The sequence below is a fragment of the Delphinapterus leucas genome, chromosome 13 (assembly GCF_059928025.1).
Source record: "Delphinapterus leucas isolate spDelLeu-1000000601 "Yukka" chromosome 13, BTC_Dleu_Yukka2, whole genome shotgun sequence".
Lineage (NCBI taxonomy): Eukaryota > Metazoa > Chordata > Mammalia > Artiodactyla > Monodontidae > Delphinapterus > Delphinapterus leucas.
The window spans coordinates 86,350,151-86,367,527 of NC_143141.1; the positions used below are offsets into that span (position 1 = coordinate 86,350,151).

General features: G+C 35.3%; 1 protein-coding gene across 1 annotated transcript in view; it reads left to right on the forward strand.

Annotated features, from left to right (window-relative positions):
• The window catches only part of ROCK2 (Rho associated coiled-coil containing protein kinase 2), a 135,595-nt gene that overhangs the window by 35,659 nt on the left and 82,559 nt on the right, over nt 1-17,377 (forward strand). Inside the window, exons 2-3 of the mRNA XM_089923440.1 lie at nt 15,264-15,345; nt 16,575-16,675. Of these exons, the coding sequence (XP_089779566.1) occupies nt 15,264-15,345; nt 16,575-16,675 (183 nt within the window). The remainder of the gene's footprint in view (nt 1-15,263; nt 15,346-16,574; nt 16,676-17,377) is intronic.

Here is a 17,377-nt window from a genome sequence, read left to right on the forward strand (position 1 = left end):
GGAAGTAGGAGAGCTGGGCATGCAGAAACGTGGATGTGAGCATTCCAGACAGAAGGAAATAGCAGATCCAAAGGCCATGAGTCAGGAACATGCCTTGGTGTGGTTTTTAAAAAAAACACTTTTAATTTGGTAACAATTTCAAACTACAGCAAAGTTAAAAAACACTTCTGTGTACACTTTGCTAGAGACCTCATTCAAATTTTGTTAATTGCGTAAATAATGTCCTTGAGACAAAAAGGATCTGATCCAGGACCATGAATTGCATCCAGCTCTCTTTAATCTCCTTCAATTTGGAACAGTTCCTCAGTCTCTCTTGATTTTCATTTGTTCACATACTGAAGATTACAAGCCACTCATTTTGTAGACTATCTCGCAATTTGGGTGGCCTAATGTTTCCTGATGACTAGACTCAAGATATGTATTTCTGGCTGCAGTTTCACAGAAGTTATGTTGTTTTCTTCTTAATGAATCCTTTTTGGTGGCATGCAGTTTATCCTATTAGGTAGTGTTAACTTTAGATCACTTGATTAAAGATGATGTCTGTCAAGTTTCTAGCGCCCCCCACCCAACCCCATAATTAATAAGTATTTTGGGGGGAGATACTTTGAGACTATGTAAATCATGTTTCTATTCCCACTTCAATCCACTAGTTTTAGCATCCATTGATGTTTTTCACCTAAATTAATTTTTACCATGGTGGTTGCCAAAGGGTGATATTCTGATTCAAGTATTCCTTTGACTTTTATTAGTTGGCATTTTACTGTAAGAAAGAGAATTAATTAATATCTTTTTAACTTAAAAAAAATTTTTTTTTGGCTGTACCACACAGCATGTGGGATCTTAGTTCCCTGACCAGAGATCGAACCCGTACCCCCTGCTGTGGAAGTGCAAAGTCCCAACCACTGGATGGCCAGGGAATTCCCTTTACTTTTTTAAAAAACTTGTATCTTGAAGTAATTATAAATTCACAGGAAGTTGCAAAAATAGTCCAGAATGGTCCTGTGTACCCTTCACCTAATTTCCTCCAATGTTTATATCTTACATAACTGTAGTACATTAACAAAATGAGGATATTGATATTGATACAATGCACATGTATAGTTCTATGCAGTTTTATCATCTGTGCACCTCCTTACTTTTGGCACAAGGTCATCTTAAAATTTTCCTGTTCTAGTTCTGGAATCAGCTATTTCTCCAAGGAGCCCTAATTTTTTTTTAGTGGAGAAGAGTATTTCAAAACCATGGTCTGGGTGGCAGGTAAGCTCATGGCTGTTGAACTGTCCCTGCGCTCAGACCCTTGCAGCGGACAGGCCAAGGAAACATGGGGGTGTCTCTGTGTACACCCATATAGATATCTACATATATTTTTTATATGCTTTTATATATTGGAAATCACAAATTTACACCAATACCTCCAATTCTAGCCCAACACCCTGTATTCTTTCTAGCTCTTTTTTCCCCCCACATTTGTACCTGTTCTCCCCAAATTAAGAGCTGGTTCCTATTATCATATAGTTACTAATTTGCTCAGTTCTTTCGTATGCAGCCAGCTCACCACCCCACAGAACTGTGGTGTTGCTCAGATGTACCGTCTTGTGAAGGCCCTGGCAGCTGCCGAACTACCTTTCTACTCTGTTCCACTTATTCCTTGTGTAGGGCCCCAGTTGTGATTTTAAAAACCTTTAGAAGGGGCTTCCCTGGTGGCGCAGTGGTTGAGAGTACGCCTGACAATGCAGGGGACACGGGTTCGTGCCCCGGTCCGGGAAGATCCCACATGCCGCGGAGCGGCTATAGGCCCGTGAGCCATGGCCACTGAGCCTGCGCGTCCGGAGCCTGTGCTCCGCAACGGGAAAGGCGGCAACAGTGAGACGCCCGCGTACTGCCGAAAAAACAAAAAACAAAAAAACCTTTAGAAGGCCAGTGTGGCTGGAGTAGAATGAGTGAGAATGAAACTAATAGGGGATGAGGCTTGAGAGTTAACCAATTAAGTGGGTGAAGTATGATCGTGAAGAGCCTCATAGGTCATAGAGAATCTGCGCTTTACTCCCAATGAAATGGAAGGCACTGGAGGTTTTGAGTAGAGGAGTGATGGGATCGTCTCTGTGTTCCTTGAAAATAATCTGAAGGAGAAAGGAAGGGCAAAGCTGGAAGCAGGGAGACCTGGTAAGTAGGCTTTTGCAATAATTCATAGGGTGGTGTCTTGAACTAGAGTGATGGTAGTAGGGGTCGTGAAAACTGGTGGAATTCTGAATTCATTTTGAAGGCAATGCTGGCAGGATTTGTAGGTGTTTGGACTTAGGCTCTTGAAAGAAAGAAGTCAAGCGTAAAATGTGGATTGAGAAATGATAATTAGATTCAAAATGTGGAGGTCATTGATAAGCTTGAGAAAAACTTTTTAGATAGGGTGGTGGTGGTGGTGGTGGTGGTGGTTGGGGGGGATTGATTGGAGTGAGTTTTAAAGAGAATAGGAAGAGAAAGGATGGGGGTGATGGCATAGATTTCTCTTTCAGGGAATTTCTCTATAAAGGCAAAGGGAGAAATAGAATGATAACTGTATGGGAAATAGAGTCAAGAGATTTTGTTTTCTTAAGAGAGGAAGAAATAACAATATGCCAGTGGCAGTAATCAAATAGAGAATAAAAGATGAAGAGATGATAGGTTGGCTGTGGTGGGGGCAGAGGGGAGTAGTTACGTGTTGTCTGTTAGTAGGCAGGAGGGGATGGGAGATGTAGTGTATAGGTGAGGGGTCGGCTGTAACTACGAATATAATGTAATTAATATATAATATAATGGCAGAAAAGAAAGAATATATGGGTATAAATGCGGGAATATGAACAGATTTGGTGATGAGAGCTTGTGTAAATTTTCAGTGATGTAAGAAGCCAAGACCTTAGCTGAGAATGAGGTTGGGAGAGGAGATTTTTGAGGTTTGAGAAGAGAGGAGAAAGTGTGAAATCATGCAGGAGAGTGGGAGAGAGAATGGACCAGGGAGATAGTCTAGGATTGTCAGTCAGCAGAGGGCCACTTGAGCATGGTTGTGTGTTTTTTAAGTCACACTTAGTTCTGGAGGCGCAAGCAAGTACTGAGTAGAGAGAATTGCATTTAACCGGTGATGTAGTTCTTCCAGGAGAGTATGATTAAGAGGAGCACGAGGGTAAGCACAGGGCAATGATTATGATGATTGACTGGAATACGAATTATGTAAAGAGTAAACGTAAGAGTTGAGAGGATGAAGGACAGTGGAAAATGATAGGATCTGGATTGAAGGTCCCTTTTGAGTCAAAAGATTGTTGAAGTATTAGAGTGAACTAGAAAGGAGGTGGTGGTCAATGAGTAGGATGTTTAAAATTGAGATTATGAGGTGTTACAATTATTGGTAATGATAAGGTTAAGGAGACCACACAAGTGGATTGTCCAGAGTATTAGGATATCTAGGAGTATAATGACATCACCAAGAATTATGACAGGATTAGTGTTAGAGAGTGTGTCAGTTAGCAAGGAACTAAAATCTTCAGAGACTGAGGGTTAGTGACGGTGGGTGGCGGGTGCATAAGAAGGGGCGTGGTGGGTGGCTGATGATGTGTTTCAAAGCTCACAGTTTGCAGAAAGAGGAAGCGTGATCTAAGGTTGACCACTAGAAGCAAAGAGAATATTTACCCCACCTGCAAGATCTACCATTTGAGAGGGTTGTAATGTAAGGTAGGTAGTGTCATCAAGGGAAAAAGTAAGGAAATCTGTTTCCGCTTGAGCAGGAAGGTGAAAGGAATGGTCATAAAGAAGTTCAAGATAATAATTGAATTGCATATCTATGTGAATAATGCTAACATAAATACCTACTTTCTTGCTTTACTAAGTTTAACTTATTTAATCTTAGATAATTGTATCACCGGTGTTTGAGGGCAGACTCTTATCTGTGTAAGGTTTCATGACAGAACCATTAGAGGAATCAAATTGAATGTGAAGAATTCTGTACTTAAGGAATTTACAGCTAATAGATGTGATAAGCACTGTGTAGGAATAACTGTTGTAAGTAGAAAGTGACATGTTCATTGAAGAACATGTAATATGTCAAAGTTCAAAAGATGGGAAATTTTTATCCTGGCATATCAAGGAAGGTTTCATGGAAATAAACTGCATTTGAGCTGGTCTTGAAGCAGAGATAAGATCTGGCAAGTAGAGATGATCATGAAGAACATTTTCTTATGCTTAGCACTCAGTCATGGTACATGGTTGCCCCTTGACAAATGATTAGTAAGTGTTGAATGTTCTGTGGTGAAAGACTGATATAAGCAAAGTTTTATGAGGGTAGAAAGATCAGTGTGAAAGGTTAAAGTTTTGTTGGTCTAGGCAGTGCTCTCAAATAGAGATATAATGTGAGTCAAATATAAAATTAAAAATTTTCTGGTAGTCATATTTTAAAAAATAGAAAGGTGGGCTTCCCTGGTGGCGAAGTGGTTGAGAGTCCACCTGCCGATGCAGGGGACACGGGTTCGAGCCCCGGTCTGGGAAGGTCCTACATGCCGCGGAGCGGCTGGGCCCGTGAGCCATGGCTGCTGAGCCTGCGCATCCGGAGCCTGTGCTCCGCAACAGGAGAGGCCACAACAGTGAGAGACCCGCGTACCGCCAAAAAAAAAAATAGGTGAAATTAATTTTAATAATGTATTTAACCCAGTATAACCCAAATTTTATTTTAACATGTAAACAATATTTAAAAATATTAATTAGATATTTTACATTCTTATTTTGGTACTAAGTCTTTGAAATCCAGTGTGTATTTTATAGTTACAGCATATCTCAATTTGGGCTATCGCATTTCAAGTGCTCAATGGCCACCCTGTAGCCAGTGGCTTCTGTATTGGACAGTACAGATCTAGAACAAATATGAGTGAAGAATAGTAGAACAATGGGAAGTAAGATTGCAGAAGGTTGGTGGGGCCAGATGGCACAGAATTTTGAATGCTAGTTAAGGGTTTCCTTTTCTAAGCATTTGTAAGCTGTCGAATAATTTTAAGGAGGGCATGAAAGGTACAGATTTAAATTTCAAGAAGATTGACTACTTAGTAGTAGGCTGGAGATGGGCTGGAGCAGTGGGTGATTAAAGTCAAGGAAACAAGTTAGTAGGTAATAAATAATCAGAATCTGAGCAAAGCATAATGGGGATTGGAGTGGAGAAGGAAGCACCTGTGAGACCTTAGAGGAAGTATCAGCAGTACAGAGGGAATGACTTGGTGTAAAGGACAAAGAAAAGGATTTCTGAATCTGACTTACATAAAATGGCACTGCTTATTAGATATAGAGTAGGTAAGATTTGAATGAGAAAATATGAATTGTTTTGGTTATGTTGATGCCAGGATGCTGGCTGAATATTTATTTACCCAACAGTCTTGGGGCATATATTCGCTACTTTAAATATGAAAAATAAAAATGTTTACCTTTAAGGATAATAAAAAATTCATTACGTTTAAGGAGTTTGTGATCTTCAAACTATTACTCTTATATTACATCAGCAAAAGAGTTTTGAAATACCTTCAAATAGACATGTCTTATTTATAATTTGTGTACATCTATTAAAATACTGTGTATGTTATAAAATACACATAAAACAGGAGTTCAAAAGTATAAGCTAAATCTATAAACATATTTTTTAGATATTTATGACACCAGAAAAACTTTTCTCATTAAATTAAATATGCTTAATTGCTTTTAAAAGTTTTGGCTTCATGTTGTACAGTGAATTGAAGATCAGGTTTGAAGTTCAGTTTATTTTGCTACTGCGTTTTAAGGACTATCAGGATTTTTTTTTTTTTAATTTCACAAAGATACATGGATACAAGTGGAAGAAGCACAGTATATCAGTGGCTGCAGTTATTAATCACAATACTCATTTTTCAGCTCTGTCCACTAGCTATACAACTTTTTTGTGTGGTGGTTGAAATTCGGTTAGTAAATTGCTGTTTTCTCTGATGACTACAGTTCTTGAAAGCAAATCAGAAATAATTTATTTTTATATTTTAACATATGGCTGAACATCTTTAACTGGGTCAGAAAATTATGTTTTCAAATTTTAAAAACATGGATGTGAAAGTTAAAAAACAATTTTGATAGGCCAAGCATCTTATTGTCTGCAAAATTCACATATGGATGGAAACATTTCCAGACACACCCTTTTTCAAAAATATTCCTTCCATAGCAAGAATTTCTTCTAAAAAGGAAGTTTTTCTTTTGTCATTTGTTGTTAACACATTACCTTTACTGAGACAAAATCTGTTAATTTTTTCCCCCAAATGTCTGCCAGCATACTATTAGTAAATACTCGTTATCATAGGCAAGATCAGATTTGGAACACTTGCCTTTTTATAGAATAGAAGAAAAATGGTAATTCATCTCTAAGTTCAATAGCTTTTTAAAGTTCATTGTGACAAGATAGCTAGAAAACTTTTATGTGAAATTAAAATTTTTTATGGTCGTTCTTCATCTCACTACAAAGAATTGAAAAATTCTGTCACACTTTAACAATCTTATTTTTATAAATTTTACAGTGTTGATGACATATTATAGCACTTTGTGCTCTTACGGATTTAATTTCTTAGTTGTAAAAGCTGTTCAGTGAATGAATTGCATGTTATATACAATATGTAATGTAGTTCTAGAGGCAGTTTTGTATTTCAGCTAAAGTATCAGCTCTCTCAGTGGTTACTGTTACAGAGGGTTTTCCTTCAAATTTAGTTTTATTAAAGAAGTAATTTACTATTGAGAATACAGTATATTTTCTTCATTACAACAGTATCCAACCATATTTTAACTGATCAGGTTAGAAGAAGTGTGTACTTTCTTCCAATTGTGTAGTAAACCTCTTTTATGGAGTAATTTATTTTGTTGCTTATTACATCAACTTTTTCAAATTTTTTTGTGTGTGCGTTCCAAAGATACTTGGTCTCAAGAAAATGTATTTTAGTTTTTTACCATATTGTTTTTCATACATTTCAGCCATTAGAAAAATCCAGTGTTTCCCAATGATGTCTGAATTAAAAACAAAAAAATTAAAAAAAGAAACCTTTTTTTGATGTTAAAGAAACTAACAAGTTTTATTTTTTTATTTTAATAAAAAATAAAAATAATTTAAAAAAAGAAACAAAACTAAAACACAAGGCTTTCAAACATTTATCATTAAGCTCAATGAATATTTGTAAAATTCTGGGTAGCACACAGGCATTAAATATTATGCAAATAGTTATAGAGATATTTTTCATGTTCCTGTTGTTTAGGTTTTAAATTGTGATGGCTTCAGTCATTAACATGAAATATGAATTTCTGAAAAGCTTTGTGTTCTGCAAAAATCATGCACCATAAATAACACGGCTTATGAGAATAATAGAGTAGGAACAGACTGTGCAAAACCTATACAAATTTTAACCATAACACTAACAAAAACAATAATTCAAATAAAAATAGCAACAAAGTTAAATCTCTGTTGACATTTGTACCCAGCATCACAGACATTTGAATATCTGTAGCCTTAAACCCTGAGGCTTGAGCTTTTTTCTTTGAGATTTAGGCCTATGAAGGCCTTTATTTCTATAGCCTTCTTTATCAGGTTTTTGTTTGTTTTTAACAAAGGAAAAATATCTTCTCAGCTTTTTCAACTGCACTTGTAACCTTACTAGATAGCTTAATGTCATGAACAGTGTAGGGGTTTTTGAAGCTACTATTTGTACTTTAGTAAGGCATTTCTGCGTGATTTTTGGCTTTTTTCTTAATGTCATCCTGTATTGCTAAGGCTTTCTCTTTAACTTGAGAAAGTTTGCCCATCATTTAAAAACATTAACAAGCTGGAAAAAATCACATATTTTACTTAATATTCGAATTATTCCCTTACTTTCCAGTTACATGTGGGATAATTTGTTACAGAAATTCAGATTATAGCAGTACATCATTAATGATTTTGGATGCAATTCCATATTTCAAATAGGCTTTAGGTAATTTTTAATTTTGGGGGGCGGTGATGTGATTAGCTTGCCATTGTTTTTAGCCTCATAGTTTGGGCAATAAGAGCTTATATAAGGAGTAGGTTAAGAGTTAACATTGCCCTTTTGTTTGTACTAATTGCATTTTGGTATTATCTTAAATCTGTGATTATATACATTACATTCACTTTAAAAATAGCTTTATTGAGGTGTAATTGACATAAAATAAATTGTACATAATGAAATTGTACAGTTTGGTAAGCCTTGGCATATGTCTGCACCCCAAAATGGAATGCTTTTCAATCTGCTTGGTAATCTTTCTACTAGTAAATTTTTAAAAATCTGGGTACATGTAAGCTGTAGTATGTCACAATTCAATGAAAGGTAACAAGAGTGAGATGTTGCTGAAAACCTCTATGTTAAACTTAAAATCTTTTAAGCTTAAATGTGTAAAATTGTAATATTTTCTTCTTGCACGTCAGTGGATCATCTTATACATTCGCATTGAGTACATTTACCCAACTTGGGAGATTTCTGAGGTCCGTTGGATATTTGTTGGATACTTGGAAATATGGTACTGAGTACTAGGGTAGAAGTAGATAGAGCTATCAGCCATAGAAGATGGTTCTCAGAATAAAGTTCACGTATGTGTTTGTTTCGCTAACTACTCCCTTGGAGTGTAGGAGAAATTATGGCTATTTGTGAGTTCCAGTTAAGGATGATTTTATGTTCAGTGTTTTTAAGTAATTTTCTTTTAAACCAGTGATACTAACGTGTCTCTAAATTGATTGACAAGAAATTGTTCCTACTTGAAGTACTGTTGTTGCCAGAAATTGATCAATAAGCAGAGGAATTTTGTATGAAATGATAGTTGGTAATCAGCGTTTAGAAACTTTAGATTTGCCTAAACTATTAGTTTTCAAATTGTTTTAGCAATGAGACCTTTTCTCTGCCAAATAAAAATTTATAGACTACTACCAAAATGTAAAACAGACCAAAATATAGTGCATTAGATTCCCTTACCAAGTCTTGCTCGCTTCTTTTATTTGTAGGGAAGTGCACATACAGTGGACAAAAGAGAGATGGGACAGATATTGAATCTAAAAGGTTTTAAAAGTTTTTCTAATTTTTAGAAGTGTTACTAAAAAAAAATAATTCCCTCAGATGTGTAGAAGAAATACTGCTTCCTGGGTAAGGAGGAGGTACACCTTGCTTCTGTAGTTCTACTGAGAAGAATATTTTGCTTTTTCATTAAAAGTAGGTGGGCCAGGGACTTACCTTGTAGTGCAGTAGTTAAGAATCTGCCTGCCAGTGCAGGGAACACAGGTTCGAGCCCTGGTCCGGGAAGATCCCACATGCCGCGGAGCAACTAAGCGCATGTGCCACAACTACTGAGCCTGCACTCTAGAGCCCGCGAGCCACAACTACTGAACTCGTGTGCCACAACTACTGAAGCTTGTGCGCCTAGAACCCATGCTCCGCCACAAGAGAAGCCCCTGCAAAGAGAAGCCCGCGCACCGCAACGAAGAGTAGCCCCCGCTCGGCGCAACTAGAGAAAACCCGCACGCAGCAACTAAGACCCAACGCCGCCATAAATAAATAGATAGATAGATAGGTGGACCATTGAGCCTGTACAGCTACATAAGTAGTCAGAGGGAGAAAAGAGCATGTGCTTTAAAAACAACCACCAACAACTATTTTTGTTTTGCTGAAATGTTCTTCACTGTTCCTAGTGGTAGTTGTATGGGTAGCAGAAAGAGCTACTTCTGATTACAAGTTTTGCTTTTGTTATGTACCAAAATGGCTCTGTCCCAAAACACTTTTCCATTTCCTAATACATTCCTTTTCCAGTGGGGTTTTTTATGAGAATTAAATGAGAAAGTGATTCTACTCTCTCTGGCACAAAGTAGGGGCTTAATGAATGTTGATTTCCTAGTGTGATTTGTGGGTATATATTTTTGCCCTTTAATTTTCCTGTGAACTTGGTTTGTAAAGTACTTCGTTGTGCCTTAAGAAGTTCATTGTTTAGATTTGATTAATATTTGCCTGGAAAACTGAGGATATTATGTTTGTGAGTATAATGGATATGATACTGAAATATTTTCAGTGATTGTTTTTATGTGGGATATAAAATGAAAGTTAAATCTCTGTAGTTTTAAAACATATTAGTGAGAACTGTAGTGACATATCAAATAATAGTGACATGTCTCATAATAGGGAAGGACAGTTTTGTGTTTGGAATTCTTTTAATTCCATCTCAGATTCACTCAGCAGTGCACTCTCCTTTACAATTGCCGGATTGGTTTTAAAAATTACAAGAAACCTATTTTTCTTTACTTGGAAGATGGGATACAGAATATAAGGTTGTATGACTCCGCATGACCCCTTCCCTCCCAGCTTCACACACAAATAAGGATTTAAAAGTGTTTGGAGGATAAGTCTCTGTAATAGCAAACCTTCATTGAAACTTAGCAAACTTGGGGAATTTTTAACTAATTTTTGTCTCATACTTCCTCTCTGATGAAGTAGACAGTATATTAGATAAGATATGTGAAAATGCCTGAGAATAGTGATGGCATACAGGTTTTTAAATGTTTTACTGTTTATTTGCCCCGTGATGTTTTTATCTTGTCAGTTAATTGATTGTTGTCCAGTACATCCAAAACAGTTTTAGTGATGTATAACACACACACACACACACACACACACACACACAGAGAGAGAGAGAAAAGTATATATACTATATGTATTGATATATAGCATGAAAGGCTTAAGATCAGTGGGGACTGTATTCTTTGTTCAGAGGTTCCCCTTCCCCACAATTCAGAGTTCAGGTTTTAAGCAAGTTTTTGTTATAATATTCCCTTAACTGTTCTAAATATGAATATTACTCTCTTACACACCTATTACTTCATTAGTGTACCACCTATATTATTTTGTAGAGAGCTTTTAAGAGCTGATTTTACTATAGCTATAGGTAAAGATTCATAAAAGCAAACCAGAAAACAGTTCTTACGCTTTGTTAAATTAGCTACTCAAGCTTATGGTGAAGTTAACTTATATCACACAAAATATGTGCAAGACACTTTCACCCATTACTCTTTAATTTCTTATTTTCCTAGATAACTTTTTTTTTCCTTCAAATATTCTTTTTTGATAGGGGACAGGATAAATTTAGTTTGTCATTAATTTGGTTGACAGATCTTAAACTAACGTACTTACAAAGCTATATTATAAAATAAGCATTAAGTATTTTATTTAACTGATATTGATAAATGATAGCAGATTAGTTAATATTACTTAGATATTTCTAGGTGAAATAGAAAGTTTACTATAAAAAATAATATGGCGTATACATAAGATTCAGAAGGTTTTCTGCATGCATAGAGGGTGGCTTTAAAATCTATGTTTTGTACGCTAGCGATGGATTTGTTTGGCCCCACTGTTTTTACTTTTGTGTTTGTATTTGGAGTTGTAATAACAGAAGGCGAAAATGTAAATATTACAAATTCATTTACATGACACTTCCTGGTCACTTATCTGTACAGCAGATACACAGAAATATGTTCCCTATTTTGTTGTCTTAACTTTAAAATGTGGATATTGTTCAGTATTCTGTTAGAGGAATAACTTTTTTAACTTTAATTTCAGTAATAAAGTATAAATGTATCATAAAATTCTGATTCTGTCACTTATAAAATATATTGGCTGGGGCAGGTTTTTTAACCTCTCTAAACTTCAGTTTCTGTGCCTACTAAATGTGAGTATAATAATAGTACCTAGTTTATACATTGTTGTGAGGATTAAAATGTTGATTGCTTGAGCTGTGCTCAGCACATGGTACAAAGTAGTCAAGAAAAGTTCCTATTAATAATAATAAATACTGTATTGACCTGTGTAATTTAGTTATAGTTTTTGGTAGATAGACCGTAAGGTATCACATAACTTATGGTCAAGTTGAATGCTTGGTATTATTTAGGGTCTGTGAATGTGAACTCACAGTAACATCTTTTTTTTTTTTAATTTGGCTGCGCAGTGCGGCTTGCGGGATCTCAGTTCCCCGACCAGGGATTGAACCTGCACCCTCATCAGTGAAAGTGCAGAGTCCTAACCACTGGACTGCCAGGGAATTCCCAGTAACATCTTAACGGAGGTTTTTGTTTTGTTTTTTAAACATGCAGCAATTATAGAAAAACAAGTGCTAAGAAAGTGGTGCACGGTGGTTTGGAAACAACAAATTTATGATCTAAATAGCTTTTATAGAAGCCACTGATGACCTCAAAGTGTCTAATGTCTCAGTCTTGATTTACTTGATTTACCAGTCATATTGATTTTGTGGATCACTCTCTCCCTCTTTGCTACATGCTTCACCTGGCTTCCAAGATACCACAGCAGTCTCGATTTTCTCCCTCCTTTACTGCTTGCTTCTCAGTCTCCTGTACTCCACGGTCTCTTAATAAGTGGTGTATCCCAGGACTCAGTCCTTGGTCCTTTTTTATTTGTCTACACTCACTCCTTTAGTGATCTTATCCAGTTTTATGGCTTTAAATACCACCCATATACTCACAACTCATAACGTTGTGAAACTTTCAGCTAAAAGATAATTTGCTGCATTTAACAATTGAAATTCCTAGAAGGATGTCTCCATCATTTTGCTTATCACTTTAGACATTCCAGGTTGGTGAAGTCTTTCCAACCTCCTTCCTTTTTTTTCTTTTTCTTTTTCTTTTTTTTCCTTGGTGGGTGCATTTTATTTGGAGATTTAAGAACAGTTAGATATTTAGAAGCAGTTTATAGTGAGAGTAAAATCAAGTCCAATACTTCATTCCTTCTTGGCAACTAAAGTATAAAAGGCTCTGTGTTCAGGAAAAGTTAGGAAAATAGGCCATTCTGTACATACTTTTTTCCACCATGACGATTGTAATGGGAAAAATTGGATGTTGGCTTGTACCTGTTTATTCAGAAAGAGAGTAGGATAAATCACTTTTCTCTCTACTGTCCTCTGATGCTAACTTTTTACGTACAGACAACCCAAGTCAGTTCCAGTATTACAGCTGATTCACATATTTTAAGCCAGTGATACTAGAGATGCGGGAGATCTGGTAACTGGGCAAGTTCTGGGGGCTTAGCTTAAGATTTACTTGAAAGCTGTGTCTGCTCTACCTCTTTATGCAGTTTCATATGAAACTTGGGCAATAAGATTTTTTTTTTAGTGTCTTTTTTAGGAGCTGGGATTTTCACTCCAGCTACCGTTTTAAACCCCAGTAATCAGTCTGGTTTTCGCCCATTACCACATTTAGGTTCTTTTAATTCTCAATTATTGGTCTTATTGCTTTCTGCCCTGAAATCCAGTAGATCTTTGTGACTTTAGCTCCTACTTTAGCTCCTACATTGCTTAGCATTTTTCTTTCTCGTTCTTGAATATTTTGTGGTGGTGGTGTTTTTTTCCTTTCAGTGGGGCTATGACTTTTAAATGTTCTCCTGTCATCTCTGTGCATTTGAAAGTAGGGAAAGGGACAAATAGTGTTAATTTTCTTCATTGCTTTGAAGTTTTAGTTGTAGGCTTTTCTTTAATATAAGTTTTATTCTTTTAAAAGTTTCTTTATCTTAGCTTTATTATCACTTTCTATGAAAAGAATCACAGTTGAAATCACAAGACACTGAAAAAAAATATCTTAACCTCCTAAGGTTTATATGAAACTGCTTAACGAGGATGGTCATGGACATAGGCTTTCATTCAAGTCTTGAGGTAATCCAGCAACTGTAACTCAGTATCAATTTTGTGTACTGAAAATACTAGTATCTTTTAAAAATTCAGAATTTGTTTCTTAAAAATTGGTACTAACTAGAATAAGTTACAAATGTAAAAATTTATAAACATAGAACCTCAAGTATAAATGTAAATATATAAATATGTATTACCCCTACATTATCTTCTGATGTAAATTATTAGCAAATTAAGGTATTAGTATTATTCAAAAATAAATATTACCAAAAAAACTTAATGCACAAATGAAATAGTATGTGATCTTTAAGAAATAGTTTAAAAAAAACAAAATAGTATTATTGTTGAGTTGAGCAACTGTTCAAGTGTTCCAACTGCTGAAAAAGCTCTCTGACTCTACACTAGTGGGGTATATTATGGGAAAATATTTATAAACTTTCCAGATTTTTTCCTGTTTATTTAATCTTTGTGTAACTCTATTTCTCTGTGATAACTTTCAGTTCTTCTAGAATTAGTAAATTAAAAACTCAAGTTACCTTTCTAAGTTTTGCATGTAATTTTCCCCACATTTTCTCCCTACCCAGATCCTCAAAAGTTCTCTTTATTACTGTTTTGTTTTCTGTAATCCTCCAGCTTCCTTCTTTCCCCTTCCAAGCTTCCACTGGTGGTTGAGATGAGGGAGATGAGTTAAGTATATTGAACCTCTAAGATTTAGGTAGTATTTTGCTACATCATTTTCTAATAGCAAGACTTGGGCATGCCAAAGTCACTTAATCTCTCTGAACTTTAGTTTGTTTATTTTTTAAATGAGAATATGTCCTTCTGCCCTCCTCATTTACTTGGGGATGAAACAATATATGCACTAGTGTTTTAAAAATACTGTTTTCTTCACAAGCATATCCATTAAGTAATTTGAGACTTGATTTGTTTCTTACTAGTTTTTTTCACTCCCACCAAGTTATATGTATGTACTTTTTCATATTTTGATTATAAATTTAATGCATGCTTGTTGTAGAAAGTCTGGAAAATACAGAAAACTTACAGAAGAAAATAGAAACCTGAACAGTGCATCATCCTGTTTTCATGTTTTTAGGGGAAATTTAGTTTTGAGCCTGAATTTCCTGAGGGTAAGGATAGTTAGTGTCTCACTTATGTTTAGATTTTCTATTCTTTGTATACACTAGGCACAAAATTAATGCTTGTTGAATGAATGGGAACTAGTCTGGGTGTATTTCTTAAAGTCAAAAGCTTGGTAAAATTTTACTGGACATTGGAAGAGAGAAAAGACATCTGACTAGCAAAAATAATAGTGGATGCATATTCTAAAATGACGTTTTTCTCTTGGCTAAAAGTACAATGGAAAACGTGATAGGGTCAACCCTAATATTCTCTGGCAGAAGTTAGGAAACTATTTAAAACTATTGGATATGGTGCCACTGGGGGCAGTTTCATATCAAAGTGGATTAACATTTACTCAGTGAGAACAAAACAATAAAATTTAAAGGCTTTTTATCTTGAATGCTTGAAAATTGTAACAACTTTCTTTTTTCTCTTTTTATTTTTTTGTTAAACAGGATGGCTTAAATTCCTTGGTCCTTGATTTGGATTTCCCTGCTTTGAGGAAAAACAAAAATATAGATAATTTCTTAAATAGATGTAAGTATGTGTAAATTTCATATTTGATCATATGACTCTACTTTTTTTTTTTTTTTTTTGCGGTACGCGGGCCTCTCACTGTTGTGGCCTCTCCTGCTGCGGAGCACAGGCTTCGGACGCGCAGGCCCAGCGGCCGTGGCTCACGGGCCCAGCCACTCCGCGGCATGTGGGATCTTCCCGGACCGGGACACGAACCCGTGTCCCCTGCAGCGGCAGGCGGACTCTCAACCACTGCACCACCAGGGAAGCCCTGACTCTACTTTTGATAAGAGATTTATGTTTAATTAATATTATTACAGTCCACAAACTTTTAATTTATTAAATTTTTTGTTTGCCATTTGATTTATTTAAATACTAATATTCTTTATTTCAAAGCAGAATTGCCAAATCAAAGTATGTAAAGTAGGTAAAGTTGAAGATTTTGATTAAATTAAGATTGCTTAGAATTTCAGGACAGGTCATTTATGGCAGTTCCAAGAGAAGTTTTCAATTAATGTTAACAACTCTAAGACTTAGCTTTACATTATCCAGAAGACTTAATGAGCTTTATGTTTGTATAAATGTAGACATTTCAGTCTAGTTAATGAAAGATAATGTGATAACAGTTATTACCATAAACATAGTAACTATTAATATATGCCAGTATTGATGTTGCAATGAAGTTGTAAATGAAGTTGAATTCTGAGAATAAGAAATTCTCAAAATAATTATATACACTTTATGTGAACACAGTATGCTCTTTAATTTGGAATTAATCAGAGACTAGGCTGTTTTCCTAATTAAAAAATCTTATCTATAGTTATCAAATCTACAATATGTGATTACTGTTTTTCAAAGAAGTAATCTACCAATATTGATGATTGAGATTAGCCTTGTGTACTTTCATAGCAGCTTTCTGCAATGATTCAGAGTGTACTTCAGGATTGCCTGGATCACCATAGTTTCAGCTGTCATATAACTTGCCAAGCAACAGAGTCAGAAACAGAATAGTTTAACTGCTACTTTTTGGTAGTCATTAATGTGTTTATATGTGTTAAGCCAGAGAGTTTTGTCCTTTGATGTAAAGTGTATGTGTCTTAGAGTTTTAAATAGCAACCTTTAAAAATTGACAGATTTAGCTGGAAACTAAGCCCAGTTTCTTGAAATAAAAATTTGTTTACAAATATGATTATTTTAAAAGGTTGCTTATCAATATGGTGATTGATATTATGGTGATCTTTTTACTGTAGATGAGAAAATTGTGAAAAAGATCAGAGGTCTACAGATGAAGGCAGAAGACTATGATGTTGTAAAAGTTATTGGAAGAGGTGCTTTTGGTGAAGTCCAGCTGGTAAGAAAGAATATGTTTTGTTCTTTTTATTATTTCTTTTAATGACATGGTTTTGTGAAACATTATCAGTGGCCCTTGAGTAAATCTAATTTCTGTGTCCAACCATGCCAGAAAATTAGTTTTATGAGCTTGGTCAAGTCATTCCATCTCTGAGAGCCTCAGTATCTTCATCTATAAAAAGAGATAATTGTGCTATAAATACCAGGTCTTTTCCAGCTCTGAAACACTGGGATCTAGAATAAGGCCAACTTGGCTTCACTCATGATCTGCCTAGCAGTTAATATTCTTCCAGAACTACTGTGTTTTTATTTAGTATGTTCAGATTAATAACATCTCTGCTTAATTAACTGAGATTTATTTAGATATCCGAGAAACCCAACAAAGGCATTTTAATAACTGAAAGTAAATATAAAATTTACCTTTGTAGACCAAAGTGGTAGCACTGGAAATACTTCTAAATGTTTTCAAATATTTCAGATATTTTATTTATATTATTATATGAAGAACTATAATGTAATATTCCTATTTTCATCACCCGAATATGAAACTCTTCTTTTTTTTTTTTCTTCTTATAGTTAAACTATGGATTCAAATTCTGTTTTTAACTTAATAGTGCTTTATTCTTGATGGAGCACCAAGAAAAACTGACTATGTGCCAGCATGGGTTTCTCTAGGAACAAGTCATGACAGACTAACCTTTTG